Source organism: Hemitrygon akajei, chromosome 13, assembly GCF_048418815.1.
Source record: "Hemitrygon akajei chromosome 13, sHemAka1.3, whole genome shotgun sequence".
NCBI classification, from domain to species: Eukaryota; Metazoa; Chordata; class Chondrichthyes; order Myliobatiformes; family Dasyatidae; genus Hemitrygon; species Hemitrygon akajei.
In genome coordinates, this window is record NC_133136.1 from 54,402,229 (window position 1) to 54,420,280 (window position 18,052).

The 18,052-nt window shown below is 38.1% G+C and overlaps 1 protein-coding gene across 5 annotated transcripts in view; it reads right to left on the reverse strand.

Annotated features, from left to right (window-relative positions):
* Positions 1 to 18,052, reverse strand: part of cep135 (centrosomal protein 135) — a 116,258-nt gene that overhangs the window by 36,046 nt on the left and 62,160 nt on the right. For all 5 annotated transcript variants that reach the window (XM_073064623.1, XM_073064622.1, XM_073064621.1 and 2 more), the window contains 4 exons: positions 7,008 to 7,123; positions 5,980 to 6,134; positions 1,518 to 1,573; positions 1,247 to 1,415 (listed from right to left, as the gene is read on the reverse strand). In XM_073064623.1, coding sequence (XP_072920724.1) covers positions 1,247 to 1,415; positions 1,518 to 1,573; positions 5,980 to 6,134; positions 7,008 to 7,123 — 496 coding nt within the window. The remainder of the gene's footprint in view (positions 1 to 1,246; positions 1,416 to 1,517; positions 1,574 to 5,979; positions 6,135 to 7,007; positions 7,124 to 18,052) is intronic.

Sequence of the window (18,052 nt, forward strand, 5' to 3'; positions counted from 1 at the left end):
TTCAAGGCTAAGCTTTCCAATTCTTTCTGTGCTACAATGAACTGAATTGGTGTTGCTTCTTGCACAAGCTGAGGCTGCCAATTTTGCCTCCAACTTCCACCCTGTCTGCAAAATTATTTGATCCATCTGTTGACACCTCTCCCCCCTTACGCAATCTCTCTGCCTCTATCTCGAGAAACAGACTATCCACTGATAACTTTTACAAACCTGCTGACTCTTGATCACCCTGACTACACCTCTTTCTGTCCCGTCACTTGGAAAGATGCTACTCTCTTTTCTCAGTTCCTCTGTCTCTGCTGCATCTGTTCTCAGGATGAGGTTTTCCATTCTAGAACATCTAAGATCTCTCTCTCTCTCTATATATATATATATATATATATATATATAAACACATATATATATCTATATACACCAGGTCAAACTCAGGTAGGAGCAACACCTCACATCTAGTTTGCCTCCAAACCAATGACATTGGTATTGATTTCTCTAACTTCCAGCAATGACTCCCCTCTTCCCAGCTTCTCTCTTTTTTCCATTCTGATTGCACTTTTGTTCTCCCTCTCTTTTCTCCTTCTCCCCTGCCCCTCACCTCCCTCCCTTTCTTCCATGGTGCCCCATCTCTCCTATTAGATTTCTTTTTCTTCAATCCTTTATCCCTTCCACCTATCACATTTCAGCTTTTTACACCATTCCCCCTCTCCTCCCATCTAGTCTCTCCCATCCCCCGCCAGCTTGTACTCACCCACCTTATTCTGGCTACTGCACCCTTCATTTCGAGTCCTGATGAAGGGTCTTGGCCAAAATGTCGACTGTTTATTTCCCTCCATAGGTGCTGCCAAGTCTGCTGAGTTCCTCCAGCATTCCATGCTTTAGTTGACTTCTGTCGATTTTTAAAAGCTCCCACCCGTCTAGCCTCCCACTAAATTCTGCAAAATAGTCTGCCCCCTCTTTTCCTTTTATGCTGTTGCTGAACTCAAATCTAGAACAACAAATCTAGAATTGCCTTTTCCTTTGACCACAAGCTGCTCTAAAAAAATCTGTTCTGTATTCTACAAATTTCTTAGGTTCCAGCACCAACCTGATATTTCCAGTCCACCAGCATACTAAAGTCCCATATGACCACTATTATATTGTCATTCTTACATGACACTTTTAAATCTCAGTTGTAGTTTGTACCCCATATCTATTTAGTTCTCCAAATATGCTGCTAAATCTATTGAGTGTTTTCAATTTCAATTCAGTTTACCTGATTTTCTCTTGTCATTTGAGCCAAGTCATCTTGCAAGCAACGATTCTCTTTGAAAACATTATCTCGAGATTGTTCAACTTGCTCCAGTTCCTTATGAGTGGAATCAAGTTGACGACGTAAGGAATTTATTTCCCGATCTCGGTTACTCAGAGTGTTGTTCAAAAGACTATTAAAAAATGAAGATTTTTTTGGAAAGGAAATACATTGTATACAGAGGAAGAAGAACAAGTCTATGTAGCAATTCTGTTGTTTTAATTGTTGCACTTACTCTAGTGCAGATTCTAGTTCAGTGACAGTAATCTTCATATTAGTTAAGGCCTTTTCCTGTAAAAGAGAAAAAAGTAGATATATGATTTCCATAGCAATGGAAGCCAAGATGACCTATTACTATATCAGTACTGTTCAAATTCACTTAACCTTCGGACTGCATAAAAGCACAACATTTTGTTTCTTTATTCAATTCTTATAACTTCACTATTGGGGTAGGAGAGATATACATAATAATATTAATGGATTATATATAACTTCACTATCAGCTTTTACTTCTCTTATAGCTAGGAGGACGCTCTTACTTAAATGGAAGGATGCTGTTCCACCTACTCATGCTCAATTGTTAAAGGATGTTATGTCATGCTTAAATTTAGAAAAGATCCAATGTTCAGTTCGTTAATCTAGCCAAGACTTTTATACATTGTGGGGATCATTTTTGAGTTATTTTCAAAACCTATATTTCAATATTACATAGAAACACAGAAAACCTAAAGCACAATACAGGCCCTTCGGCCGACAAAGTTGTGCCGAACACGTCCCTACCTTAGAAATTACTAGGCTTACCTATAGCCCTCTATTTTACTAAGCTCCAAGTACTTATCGAAAAGCCTCTTAAAAGACCCTATCGTATCTGCCTCCACCACCGTTGCTGGCAGCCCATTCCACGCACTCACCACTCTCGAGTAAAAAACTTACCCCTGACATCTCCTTTGTACCTACTCCCCAGCACCTTAAACCTGTGTCCTCTTGTGGCAACTACTTCAGCCCTGGGAAAAAGCCTCTGATTATCCACACGATCAATACCTCTCATCATCTTGTACACCTCTATCAGATCATCTCTCATCCTCCATCGCTCCAAGGAGAAAAGGCCGAGTTCACTCAACCTATTCTCATAAGGCATGCTCCCCAATCCAGGCAACATCCTTGTAAATCTCCTCTGCACCCTTTCTATGGCTTCCACATCTTTCCTGTAGTGAGGCAACCAGAACTGAGCACAGTACTCCAAGAGGAATCTGACCAGGGCCCTATATAGCTGCTACATTACCTCTCGGCTCCAAAATTCAATTCCATGATTGATGTAGGCCAATACACCATACGCCTTCTTAACCACAGAGTCAACCTTTGCAGCTGCTTTGAGCATCCTAAATACAATTTAATTTAATTTTTATCAATACAGGGTTTTGTGATTGTAACTGTATTTTTAATACAATGTATTTGGTACTATTTTATTTTTTTCTTTTGACTCGTATATCTTCTTGTACTCTGTATTCCTCTATGCAGAAACTAATAAAAATATTGAAAGATAAAATATATTATTAAAACACATATGGATTTACCAAAGCAGTATTAATGATTATTTCAATTTACTTTCCCTTGAGAATTGTCTAAAGTGGCAATAGATTATGTACTTTTGGGAGTGGCAGTATAGGGAAAATTGATTTGTAAATTAGAACACTGAGGTATGATTTGAGTTGTGGATGTGCACATAACTCTTGTTTTAATCATTTCCGTAAGTACACAGCTCAGGAAATTCTACAAAGTTACAAGCAGGAATGGGCAAGTTTCAGATTTCTGGAGCCTATTGGTAAACCTATCACATGACCATGCACCTGAATGGTTGAGTAACTGCTCAGATCACATCTCTCCTCTACTTCACTAATTACTTGACCAGAATTTTTATTTCATCTACTAATTTGATTTTATATTAACAGCATGGAAGGGGACATTGTACTCTAATAAAGATTAAACTCCCTTGTTACACTCACAAAATGCTGGAGGAACTCAGCAGCATCTATGGAAAAGAGTAAACAGTCGAATTTTTGGGCTGTTTACTCTTTTTCACAGATGCTGCCTGGCTGGCTGATTTTCTCCAGCATTTTTGTGTATTGCTTGGATTTCCAGCCACCTGCAGATTTCCTCTTTTTTGTGATTAAACTCTCTTGTTCAGAAATACTTCACTTTGTTTTATCAGATATCTGCAACTTCCTCTTCCATTGGGTCGTTATTCATCAGAGACTAAGAATGCATTTGTAAGAGACAAAGGAGGACATCTAATCATGGATATTTTCAAAATGTCTTCAAGGAAAGACAGATGTAGAGTCCTATACCACTGTTCATAGATGTGTGTTGCCCAGGAACATCTTACAGTAAATGATGTAATCTTAAAGTTTAGTTATAATTGTAATGTGGAAAAATGTGACAATCAATATGTATTCAGCAGACTTCCAAATATATATATGATAATAAACTGAATGAACTTTTTTCTTTAAATGTTGCTAATCCAGAGATAAATTTTCAGGGTGCTATTAATAGCTCTTGTCCTTCTTTAAAATAGTACGAGGAAAAATTTTATAGGGCAGTATGGATCTCAGAATAACATTGTTTTCAAAAAATAGTGCTGTGAATAGAGTATTCTCTCAATTTTCCATTGGGAACATCGACTGAGACTTTTGTGCTCTATACAACTTGAGCAAAAGTGTTATCACCAACTCTGAAGTTTCAGTCACAAAATCATTGCCCACATCAAGGAAGAGGGATACCACAGGGGATTTCAACGATGTGTGACCATGAACATTTTTCAAGGAAGGAGAGAATTCTGACTGGCACCTATAAACGGGTCATGACTCAAGTAATACTGGGTCAGGGTTGTCTTCAACCATTGCCACCCAGTGGCCAAAGATGTGCTGAATTCTATTCAGCTAGAGGCAGAGTGAACATGACTGTCACTTCATGGCAACTCCAAGAAAAATGGAGAAAAAAGCCCTGCCCTCCATAAATAGCCTTTGACTTTATCACTCAGAGAGACTGTGGAATACCCTTAAATTCAATAGCTTATTTCAAGAGCCATCTCTTGGCACAGGCAGACACTGATGATGAAATTCACCAGTGCCTTCACACACCAGCATAACCCCTGGTCAACTGAAGAAAACAGGATCTGAAGATCAAGATCTCTTTACAAAACTTATGTCTTACAGGTCTGCATCCTTTGAGACATGATATCCCTACAACAGGCATCTCAAAATACAGGAAAAATATCACCCATGCTGGCTCGCTTATCCTTCCAGAGACAATGTCAATGTCCTCTGCCAGGCCAAAATTCCCAGCAGTAATTTTATCATTAATTAGCAGTGATCATTAATGGAGAATGTGTGGAGCAGGTTAAGACCTACAAGTATCTGGGAGTACAGTTAGACGAGAAGCTAGACTGGACTGCCAACACAGATGCCTTGTGCAGGAAGGCACAGAGTCGACTGTACTTCCTTAGAAGGTTGGCGTCATTCAATGTCTGTAGTGAGATGCTGAAGATGTTCTATAGGTCAGTTGTGGAGAGCGCCCTCTTCTTTGTGGTGGCGTGTTGGGGAGGAAGCATTAAGAAGAGGGACGCCTCACGTCTTAATAAGCTGGTAAGGAAGGCGGGCTTTGTCGTGGGCAAAGTACTGGAGAGTTTAACATCGGTAGCTGAGCGAAGGGCGCTGAGTAGGCTACGGTCAATTATGGAAAACTCTGAACATCCTCTACATAGCACCATCCAGAGACAGAGAAGCAGTTTCAGCGACAGGTTACTATCGATGCAATGCTCCTCAGACAGGATGAAGAGGTCAATACTCCCCAATGCCATTAGGCTTTACAATTCAACCGCCAGGATTTAAGAACTTTTTAAAAGCTATTATTAATGCTTTTTGAGATAGTGATTTAGATGCATATCATATTTTTTACTGAGTTAAGTATTGTATGTTATTAGTTTTGCTACAACAAGTGTATGGGACATTGGAAAAAAAGTTGAATTTCCCCATGGGGATGAATAAAGTATCTATCTATCTATCTATCTAATTCCTGTTATTCTCAGCTGGCTACAGCTAAGACGCATTGATTGCATGCTTGATATCAGCCACCTGAAACATACACTATTTCAGGCTCTATCATGGGAGATTAACAGATGAACAGAGGAAAAGATTGAAAGATGTATTCAGAACTTTTTGAAGTGCAACAACCCCATTGATTCCTGGAAATCCCTGGGCAACAATCATTCAAAGTGGAGAGGGAACATTTGGAGTGGTACTGAGGGCCTCAAGGCTATGCATCTGGAGGATACAGGGCCCTGCATAAGTGGCAGAAAGAGCTCATCACCTCACAAATTACCCAGCTGCCCACCCCATCAGCCAAGTCACACTCCACCAGAGCAAGAGTTTGTTGTTCCAACACTGGCCTAATTAGGCACTTTGGAAGCCACAGCACCTAAGTGGAAGCAAGGCATCCTCAATCCCAAAGGACTGCCTAAAATGACCAAAGCACTGCTGGCCACTAAACCAGTTAGGTGAAGGGACAGCTTATTTTGCAAATGAGATTTTTATGGAAGTTTCAGCAGTAAGTTGCAATTCTGCTAGTTATTATGTTTAATTAATGTCCAACAGAATCCTGTTCCAAATGAAGACTCACATAAAAATAAACTGTATATTTACCCTGTTGGCAAGATTATCTTCTAAAGTTGCAATTTTCTCAGTTTTGTCATCCACAGCTTCCTGCAGGCAATCTTTTTCTTGATCCAGAGCAGATACCGTACTTTTTAATGCACTGACTTCTTCTCGTTGAGCAGTAGTTTGCCTACTGAATTCGCCTACACAATAAAATGCAGAAATGATCAAAGATCCTTGTGTGAATGTTGAATGAAAACAGAAAAATCCTGCGAATACCCAGCAGGTCCTGCAACATCTATGAAGAGAGAAATGTAATGCCATACATCCTGGTTGAAACATTTGCCAAAGCTGTTAAATTGCTTGTGAGTATCCCTGATGTATGTTTTTTTAAAGAAGTCTCAGAAATACTCAGATGATTAAAAATGTAAAATTTATAAGAAAATTAGAAGCACGCAAATAGCATTAAACACATGTAATGACCTGGGAAAGGTTTCCCTGTTGATGTAATGGCTTCTCTTTAGCACAGTGTTTGGGTTATGACTAGAGATAATGGGGACTTTGGAATATGCGCTGGGCAACGAGGAGAAATGTGATGTCAGAATGGGTAAGTCGCAGACTGCAGGATGGAGTGGACTTGGAAAAGGGTTGGGAGTTGATGCCCAGGGTGAAAATCATTGGAGAACCAACAGACAGGAAAACATTGAACTCCAACATTGCACATTAGACTGTTTTATGAGAATGGCCCTTTTTCTTTTCTGCTTTCTTTACTAAACCTATAGTCAAATTAAGAATTATAAAGCTCAATCATTTAATTGCATATGTGTACTGTTTGTTATTTGTGGTATCAATGCTGCATAAAATTTTCCTGGACAAAAAGACAAGATAATAGCCTGGATTTCCTTGAGAAAGCCAAACTTTTCTGTCCTTATTCTCTAAGGACAACTGGGACTACTAAGAAAACATGTTCAAAAGTGGTAGAGCGTACCACCATAACATTTAGAAACCTAACTTGGACAGGAGGCCTGAATATTTTATTAATATGATTCATAACATATTATTTTTATCACTTTTACCTAGTCTTTCCTCATGTCTGGCAACCCGATCTTGAAAGGTCTGGAGCTCCTTGGTTTTCATTGACAATCGATGCTGCGCATCTGCAAGCGATTTCTCCAAGTGTTCATTCTGTAACCTAAGCATTAATACAAAGTAACATTCATTAGCGAGGATCATTATTGATTACAGGTAGTCCCCGAGTTACGAACGTCCGACTTACGGACAACTCTTACTTACGAACCGAGGAAGGAGAATGCCGTCTGCCATTTTAATCGTTGCCGTTGACACTGTGTTGAGTGTGTAACTTTGTATTTGGCTTAAATTTTTCTTAGCAAGATTCACCCTGACCCCCTCCCCCCACCACCATTCCGGTCAGCTGGTGGCGCAGTGAGATCAGTGCCGGGCTCGAGAACGGAGGTTCCCGAGGTCAATTCACCGATAGACTGCTCTTGTGCCGGGTTGATGTTGAGTTCGCAACTCGACCTCGTAAAAAAAATACACTGCCACCTTCAGTTTAGATTCCCACGTGGAATATTGTGGACGATCAAATATCCAAACGCAGCACAGCCCCCTCTTGTCCTATTTAACCTGCCTCAGTGTGGTGGACTTTAGGACCCGGGGAATTCAGTGCGATGGTCCTTAGGACCCAGTGAACCTCGGGAGCCGGCGGAGGTCGGGACCCACCGCCCGCAGTGTTTCTGTTCCGTTGATGGGAAGCGATCGCAATTGAAAATAAAGTGGAAATAATAAAGCGTTTGGAAAGAGGTGAAACGCCATCGATCATTGGAAAAGCATTAGGCTACAGTTGGTCAACGATCGGAACAATTTTAAAGAATAAAGGATAAAGTGAGAATAATGGAGCATGTGAAAGGCCCTGCCCTGATGAAAGCCACAATTATTACTAAGCAACGCTGTGGTTTAATTAATGGAATACATATGTTTCTTAAGTGCTTTATATGAATAGTAAGGTAAAATATATACTATATAGTAAGACAAACGTTTGACTAACTGACGCTAAATAATACCGGATGTACTTGTTCTGACTTACATACAAATCCGACTTAAAGTCGGACTCAGGAACGGAACTCGTTCGTAACCTGGGGACTGCCTGTACTCATACATTTTGTCTCTGAACTTGGGAAACATCCTATACAGTGGTAACATCTTCTGACTAAATGATTTAACTTTTCATGTTCTTTAGATCAATGTAACATTTTGCATACAGATAGTATCTTTAACAAAGTGAAACACTATGGCATTTCATCAGTGTTTGATAAAGACAGGAAAAAAAGAAATAGAGAAAATGATTAAAGTGAAAACCTTAAAGGAAAAAGGAGAAGGTTTAAAGAGGGAGTTCTGGTCATTTCTAGAATTACTTACATTTAAGAAGGATTTTGGGAATGGAAGAGATTACAGAGAAAGGCAGGATTAAGGACATGATCAGCAAACTGATCGCTAACTAAGATTTGTTTCAGTTCATCATATAAACAACAGCATTCAAGGAGCATAGAAGGAACCACCTAGGAACATATTGAAATAGTAAAGTCTTGAAGTAACAAGAGTATAAATGAAGATTTCATTAAATGAGCCAGGGCAAGGCAGCAGGCATTGCTCAAACCTTGGTTTTCTTTCCATCCTTCCTCTCTTTGTCCCATCAACAGCCATCTAGACCCTACTCTCTACACTGTAAAGCCAATCCCTTTAGATCTATCCTCAGTCTAACGCTGTGACCACCATTGTTTTACAGCATTAAATTTTCTGACTTTATGGCAATGTATTTTGAGCTGTTTCACTAAGTTGAATAAACAGCAGAAACAGAATTTAAATTGACTTCATTTTTACATCCTTCACATACACACAAGGAGCAAAAATCTTTACGTTACGTCTCCTTCTAAATGTGCAGTTTATAGTAATTTGTAATAAATAGTATATACAACAGGACAGTCAATTTCGAGTCTAGTTAATTCAAGCATATTTCATATTTATTTATACAACAGTCCGGATCTTTCATTCAATTGATTCAGATTATTTTAGTAACCTAGTATCATGCTATTACTATGTTATTTTAGTAACCTAATAAATTATGCATTACAAAATGACACTAACTCTGAACTTATGCACAGATACAGATTAATGTAGATATCCTAAAGTTGCTGCTGACAATTTGTTGGACGCTCATAGACGGTTGTGTGCAAGCTTCTCCAGGACAAATAAATGCAAAGAACTGACTTACATTTAAGCTACATGCAAAAGAAAATCTTGATTATATTTAAGAACACTTTGAAAATCTTACTCTTTGTTACACAATATTCAAGCATTTATACTCAAATCAAGCCCAAAAAAATCAGCATAACACAATATGAGGCCCTAAAACATACTGCTGCATATTTAACTACTTCTTTGAAAAATGTTTAATAACATTCTGGCTTTTCTAACTGCATGTGTACTGTATATTCCAATACTCATTTAGCAATGGATAAAATATTTCTTGCTTCCTAATAAACGGAGAATTCCTTAAACCGACTGGATGCTCAGTCAATGCGCTGAATCTCTCAAAATAATGACCTGACACAAGCAAGCATCAAAAAGAAAGGCTCTTCACAAAAATGTCTAGATCCATCAATTTCTTCAAGTTAGCACTGTTACGGATTCAGCAACAATAAATATACAAGTGAGGGAGGGTTTTTTATTACAAATAAAACAATTATTAAACACTGAAAAACAAACCCCCAGAAGTAAACAAACAACTAACGTAACTGGAAATCAGCTGCTGTGCGGCAGCTTAAACAGTTTTTAAAGGAATAAAGCGAAAAGTTCTTAAAGCGATGTTGCAAAAACAGTTCTTCAGAGTAGTACTGCAAAAGTTCAAAATGCTTACAGTCCATTAAAGGACAGACTTTTTAGACGATTTAAAATCTCTTTCACGTCGTGTTGTTGCGGTTCCCAGTTGAACTATACTTTTCCTGGAGAATTTACGAAGATGAAAATGAAACGGCTTAAAGGCACTGACCTTTCCTTTACAAAACTGTATCTAACCCTTTCTGCTATTATTTGCAGGGGTTAACACAGGCACAGCCAACAAATTCCTTCCGAATAAGGATCAAACAAGGACGAACCTGTTTCACCGTCGAAATCAACTTTCCTCGATCTTTTAGCTCCCGAACTCCGATCTTCACTCTCCACTGATTTTTAACTGGCAGTATTATAAAGAAACTGAAGGCAATGACCTTTTAAACTTTAGGCATTAAATAAAACTCCACCTTTCAACCAAACTGCATCATAATATTGGACCACGCAGTGGCATGGAGTCAAAATGGCAAATCCAGCCATGAACTGCCCCTCCTCACAGGGAGGGGTCCTCCTTTTATACCCTGTAAAAAAAAACCTGTCACATGACCTCTACTGGCAGGAAAATGACATCACTCCACCATCACAAGACCACTACCTTAGGTCCAGCATATTTTCAACACCACTGTCACGTGACAAGTATAAGATACCCACGGGTACGTAACAGCACACTCTTCCTTTGCAACTTATTCCCATTTCTAGGGCAAGGTTGCATGCTTAGCTACCATTTTTTTCCCCCATTGATTCCAAAGTCCTTAGTCATCATGGCAGCAAGAATTTAATGACTTATTGAGAATAAATAGAAACATAAAAACACAACACAATAGAGGCCTTTTGACCCACAAAGCTGTGTTGAACATGTCCTTACCTTAGAAATTACCTAGGTTTACCCATAGCCCTCTATTTTTCTGAGCTCCATGTACCTGTCCAGGAGTCTCTTAAAAAGACCCTATCGTACCTGCCTCCATCACCATCGCTGGCAACCCATTCCACGCACTCACCACTCTCAGCGTAAAAACATATGCCAGACATCTCCTCTGTACCTACTTCCAAGCTCCTTAAAACTGTGTCTTCCTGTGCTTGCCAATTCAGCCCTGGGAAAAAGTCTCTGACTATCCACATGATCAATGCCTCTCATCATCTGTCAGGTCACCTCTCATCCTCTGTCACTCCAAGGAGAAAAGGCCAAGTTCACTCAACCTATTCTCATAAGGCATGCTCCCCAAACCAGGCAACATCCTTGTAAATCTCCCCTGCACCCTTTCTATGGTTTTCACGTCCTTCCTGTAGTGAGGCGACCAGAAGTACTCAAGTGAGGTCTGACCAGGGTCCTATATAGCTGGAACATTACCCCTCAGCTCCTAAACACAATCCCACAACTGATGAAGGCCAATGCATCATATGCTTTCTTAACCACAGTTAACCTGTGCAGCAGCTTTGAGCATCCTATGGACTCAGACCCCAAGATCCCTCTGATCCTCCACACTGCCAAGAGTCTTACCATTAATACTATATTCTGCCATCATATTTGACCTGCCAAAATGAACCACTTCACACTTATCTGGGTTGAAATCCACCTGCCACTTCTCAGCCCAGTTTTGCATCCTATCAATGCCCCGCTGTAACCTCTGACAGCCCTCCACACTATCCACAACACCTCCAACCTTTGTGTCATCAGAAAATTTACTAACCCATCCCTCCACTTCCTCATTTAGGTCATTTAAAAAAAATCATGAAGAGTAGGAGTCCCAGAACAGATGCCTGATGCACACCACTGGTCACCGACCTCCAAGCAGAATATGACCCGTCTACAACCACTCTTTGCGTTCTGTGGGCAAGCCAGTTCTGGATCCACAAGGCAATGTCCCCTTGGATCCCATGGCTCCTTACTTTCTCACTAAGCCTCGCATGTGGTACCTTTATCAAATGCCTTGCTGAAATCCATATACACTATGTCTACTGCTCTACCTTCATCAATGTGTTTAGTCACATCCTCAAAAAATTCAATCAGGCTCGTAAGACACAACCTGCCTTTGACAAAGCCATGCTGACTATTCCTAATCATATTATGCCTCTCCAAATGTTCATAAACCCTGCCTCTCAGGATCTTCTCCATCAACCATTGAAGTAAGACACACTGGTCTATAATTTCCTGGGCTATCTCTACTCCCTTTCTTGAATACTGGAACAACATCCGCAACCCTCCAATCCTCCGGAACCTCTTCCGTCCCCATTGATGATGCAAGGATCATTGCTAGAGGCTCAGCAATCTCCTCCCTCACCTCCCACACTAGCCTGAGGTACATCTTGTCCGGTCCCAGTGACTTATCCAACAATGCTTTCCAAAAGCTCCAACACCTACTCTTTCATAATATCTACATGCTCAAGCTTTTCAGTCTGCTGTAAGCCATCTCTACAATTGCCAAGATCCTTTTGTGTAGTGAATACTAAAGCAAAGCACTCATTAAATACCTCTGCTATCTCTTTTGGTTCCATACACACTTTTCCACTGTCACACTTGATTGGTCCTATTCCTTCACGTCTTATCCTCTTGCTCTTCACATACTTATGCACAAATCCTATCACAGCACCTCTACTCTAATAAAATCTGTTAAAATATTGAACAACATTATACGTTTTGTCATTTCAATCATCATGACATTTTCTACTCATTTGTTTTTCATCACATTTACAGGTCCACCAATCACATAAGATTTCAGTATCCACCATCATCAGTTCTGCACAAACAGTATACACACCTACAGTGCGAAATATACGTAAGGTTTTCTCATACTGTCTAGCGCTCGTCAATCATTGAGTCCAGCCAGCAGAATGACAAGAGATTTGTTCCACTTTATGTTATGAAATTTTGGATTTTAATTTTTCTTCATAGATATTTATAGCTTGCCAGTATTGTAGTTAATATAAATTGTTAATAACATTATAGCAAGTATCTGATGAAGCACACAAATATGGACTAGGGCTTCTGCCATATATGTCCCAAATTTATAGAGACAGCTTTATTTTCAAATCCGATGTCATTAATTGCATTGAGAATTTGACTGTGCTTGGATCTAGAAAATGGATGTTCCCTCATCTCACCTGGTTTATTGACATGATACACAAATAATGGACCATTAAGTCATGAACTTCACATTTAAGTTTTTCAAAATCAATTCTGATATCTTGCCAAGAATTAAGCTATTTCGCACTGTTTAAGTACTGAAAGGTCTAAGTAACCTTAAACTTTTTTTTGATTCTGATATTAAGAGCGCAAAACTGCTATGGAATTGTACAAAACTACATTTACTAAATAGTAGCACATAAGAGAAGATGCCATTGATGATATCGTATTACCTAAAATTCATCATAAACAAAATCCAAATCAGAAGTGGTACTTCTTGTGCAAGATAGATTGTAATTTTTAAAAACAAGAAATACAAGTTCAAGTAAAATACAGACCTGCTTGACCTTGTTTTAATTTTAAATATTATTGTGGATCCAAGATAGCACTTTTGCCTAAATCAGATGCTAGCATGTTAGAAGCTCCACACCAGCAAATGAGACACTTCAATGCACTACAATGTCTTCCAGAACTCTCTAGGTGAATAAAGGAGATTCTACAGTCATATTCAATGATGAACAGGAGGTATCTTCCTTTTTGTTAATGTTTATCATTTTAACAATACAATTGAAGCAGATTAAATGATAATTCTACTCTGTGTGTGCACATGATAAAAGAGGCTGCAGTCAGCAGTTTCCTCAGAGGAAAATCTTTCCTGAGAAATCTTGTGGAATTATTTGAAGAAATAACAAGGATAGATAAAGGAGAATTGGTTGATGTTGTGTACTTGGATTATCAGAAGGCCTTTGACGAGGTGCCATTCATGAGGCTGCTTAACAAGCTACAAGCCCATGGCATTGTAGGACAGCTTTGAGCAGGGATAAAGCAATGGTTAATTGGCAGGAGGAAAACAGTGAATAAAGGGAGCCTTTTCTGGTTGGCTGTTGGTGACTAGTGGATTTCCACAGGGGTCTGTGTTGGGACAGATTCTTTTTTACATTATATGGCAATGATTTGGATGATGGAATTGATGGTTTTGTTGCAAAGTTTGCAGACGATACAAAGATAGAAGGGGGCAGGTAGTTTTGAGGAAATAGGGAGGCTACAGAAAGACATAGATTAGGAGAATGGGCAAAGAAGTAGCAGATGGAATACAGTGCCAGAAAATGTATGGTCATGCACTTTGGTAGAAGAAATGAAAGAATTGACTATTTTTTTTAAATGGAGAGAAAATACAAAGATCTGAGGTGCAAAGGGATTTGGGGGCCCTTATGCAGGATTCCTTAAAGATTAATTTGCAGGTTGAGTGTGTGGTAAGGAAGGCAAGTATGATGTTAGCATTTGTTTCAAGATGACAAGGATATAAGAGCAAGGATGTAATTTTGAGACTTTATAAAGCACCGATGAGGCCTCACTTGGGAGTATTGTGAGCAGTTTTGGGCCCCTTATCTTAGAAAGCATAAGCTGAAACTGGAGAGGGTTCAAAGGAGGTTCACAAAAATGATTCCAGTATTAAAAGGCTTGTCATATAAAGAGCATTTGATGGCTCTGGGCCTGTATTCACTGGAATTCAGAAGAATGAAGGGTGACCTCATTGAAACCTATCGAATGATAGAGTGGATGTGGAGAGGATATTTTCTATGGTGGGACTGTTTAAGATCAGAGGACACAGCCTCAAAATAGAGGGGCATCGTTTTAGAATGGAGATGAGGAGAAATTTCTTAGCTAGAGAGTGGTGAATCTAAGGAACTTGTTGCTACAGGCAGCTGTGGATGCCAAGCCCTTATGTATATTTAAAGCAGAGGTTGATAGATTTTTGATTTGTCAGGGCAAGAAGGGATAAGTGGGGGGGGGGGGGGGGAAGGAATGTGCGAGAAAGCAGGAGATTGGGGCTGAGAACAAAAGCGAATCAGCCATGATGAAACGGGAGAGCAGACTTGATGGGCCAAATGGCGTAATTCTGCTCCTATATCTTATGAACTACCCTACTTCTTTACATTACATAATTGCACTTAAAAATTAATTGGCTGTGAAGTGTTTGGGAATAACCTGCAGAAGTTAAAGATATTATATCAATGTACTCTGTTAAAATTATAAATCAATAGATAATTTGTTAAGAGTTCCAGGGTTGCTGCTTACAACACAAGTACTGTACCTTAAGTATATGTACCTTAAATGATCATCTTGTGAAGATGGTCCTGTTTTAATCCAGTACACTGTTGCATGTGGATGAGGTCCCTTGTGGGTCATTGCCAAAATTGCAATGATTAATTCATTACATTTCCAGCATTTTCTATTCCTGAGTGTCTTTCTTTTTACAATATTTTTATTCAGAAGAAAAAAAGATTTACAGAGTGCAACACATAGATACATCTCAACATAACTTGTGTACATTCATATATTGTAATAAAATTGATCAAAATGTTATAGCATAACACATAAAGGTATACCACTCTGTAATCAAAAATTTAAAGATAGGTCATACATCATAAAATAAATTTTTTTATATATATAAAAAAGTCAACCCCCTACCAACGAAAAAAAGCTGATGGATGACAATGGATAATTAGAACAAAAAATATTCACTTAAGAATAGAAGATAAAAATATACATAAAAGTTTGTGCACTGTTAAACTTTATAAATTGGAAAAGTAATTTAGGAAAGGTCCCCAAATATCATAAAAAGATTGTTTCGAATTTAAGACTGAGCAGCGGATTTTTTCTAAATTTAAATACGACATAATATCACGTAGCCATTGAAGATGTGTAGGAGGAGTAGACTCCTTCCATTTAAGCAAGATTGTTCTTCTTGCTAAAAGAGAGGTAAAAACTAAAACCTGTAGGTTAGGAGTATTTAAAGTTATATCTTCATTTGCAATAATACCAAACAAGGCAGTAAGGGGATTTGGGTCAAATTGGACCCTAAAAAGTTGTGAAAAGGTATGGAATACTTCCCGCCAAAACATTTCAATTGTAGGGCAAAACCAAAACATATGAATTAAAGAGGCATCAGCAGAGTTGCATTTATTACAAAGTGGAGAAACATTTGGGTAAAAACTGTAGAGCTTCTGTTTAGAAATGTAAGCTCTATGAACCACTTTAAATTGTAGAAGAGAATGACGAGCACAGAAAGATGATTTATTAACCCGTTTAAGAATTTTATTCCATCTATCATCAGAAATCTGACAATTTAGGTCATCCTCCCAAGCTTTTTTATTTTATCTAAAAAGTCTTGTCTAGAATCAATCAACAAGTTATAGATACCGGTAATAGAATCATTAACAAAAGGTTTTAAATTTAAAAGATCGTCCAGTAAATTTTTATCAGGACCTATAGGAAAAGTAGCTAATTGGAAACATAGAAAATCTCTAATTTGAAGATATCTGTAAAAATGTGATTTTGGGAGTGCAAATTTATTTGACAATTGGTCAAATGAAGCAAGAGATCCTGAGATAAACAGGTCCCAAAAACACTTAACACCTAATTCATCCCAATCTTTAAAGACTTTATCAGTCATGGAAGGGATAAAACAATAATTAAGGAGAATGGGAGATGATAATGAAAAATTCGCTAAACCAAAAAATTTTCTAAATTGAAACCAGATCCTTAAAGTTTGCTTAACAATTATGTTATCTGTTGTTTTATTTGCTGAAAAAGAGTATGATCCAAGAAGAGAGACAATAGAGGAATTTTTTACAGAATTAACTTCTAAGGAGACCCATGATGGGCAATCTTTACGATAAATATAATAGGACCAGAAAGTAATATTCCTTATATTGGCAGCCCAATAGTAAAACCTAAAATTGGGTAGGGCTAGTCCACCCATCTCTTTATTTCTTTGTAAGTAAACTTTACTTAAACGAGCTTGTTTATTATTCCAAATACAAGAGGTTAAAATTGAATCTAAAGAATCAAAGTACGTCTTAGGAATAAAAATAGGTAAGGCCTGAAAAAGATATAAAATTTAGGAAGAATCTTCATTTTAATCGAATTAATTCGGCCAATTAGGGATAAAGAAAGAGGGGACCATATAGAAAGCGTCTTTTTCACATAATTCAATAAGGGGTTTAAGTATTCTTTGAATAAATTCTTGAAGTTTTTAGTAATTGTTACACCTAAATATGTAAATTGACTTGTAACAACTTTGAACGGAAATTTGGCATTTGATGACATTAGGTCATTTAAAGGAAATAGCTCACTTTTATGTAGGTTCAGCTTCTATCCTGAAAAAGAACTAAACTGGGAGATTAAAGAAAGAACCAAAGGTAAAGAAGTTTCAGTGTTAGAGATAAAAAGTAAAATATCATCAGCGTATAATGAAATTTTATGAGACATACCTTCCCTTAGTATACCAGAAATGTCCTTAGCTTCTCGAAGTGCTATTGCTAAGGATTCTATAGCTAAAGCAAAAAGTAAAGGACTAAGAGGACATCCTTGTCTATTTCCCCGCTGTAATTTAAAGGGCTTAGAAATTTGGGAGTTGGTAATAACCTGAGCGGTAGGAAACAAGTAGATTAATTTAACCCAACGAATAAAATTAGGCCCAAAATTAAACTTTTCTAAGGTCTTAAAAAGATAATTCCACTCAATCCTATCAAAGGCTTTTTCTGCATCTAAGGATAATATACACTCTGATATTTTTTTGGATGGTGAATATATCACATTCAATAACCGACATATATTAAAATGTGAGTAATGATTTTTAATAAATCCTGTCTGGTCATATGATATAATAGATGGTAGAATATTTTCAAGTCTTCGAGCTAAGATTTTGGCTAAAATTTTTGCACCAACATTTAATAAAGAAATCTGTCTGTATGAAGAACATTCAGCTGGATTTTTAATTTTTTTTTAAGAGTAAGAGAAATAAAAGCTTCATAAAAAGATTGAGGGAGTTTACCTGATTTAAAGGACTCCGATAAAACAGAGGATAAATAAGGTGTAAATAACGTAATGAAAGTTTTATAAAACTCCCCAGGAAAGCCATCAGGTCCTGGGGTCTTACCAGAATGTAAAGCACATATAGCCTCAGCCACTTCTTCATTGGAAATATGCTGATCTAACTGTGTTAGACTATCAGCAGACAATGTAGGAATGTTGATATTACTGAAAAAAGCATTCATATAGGTATCATCTGAAGAAGAGTCAGACTGA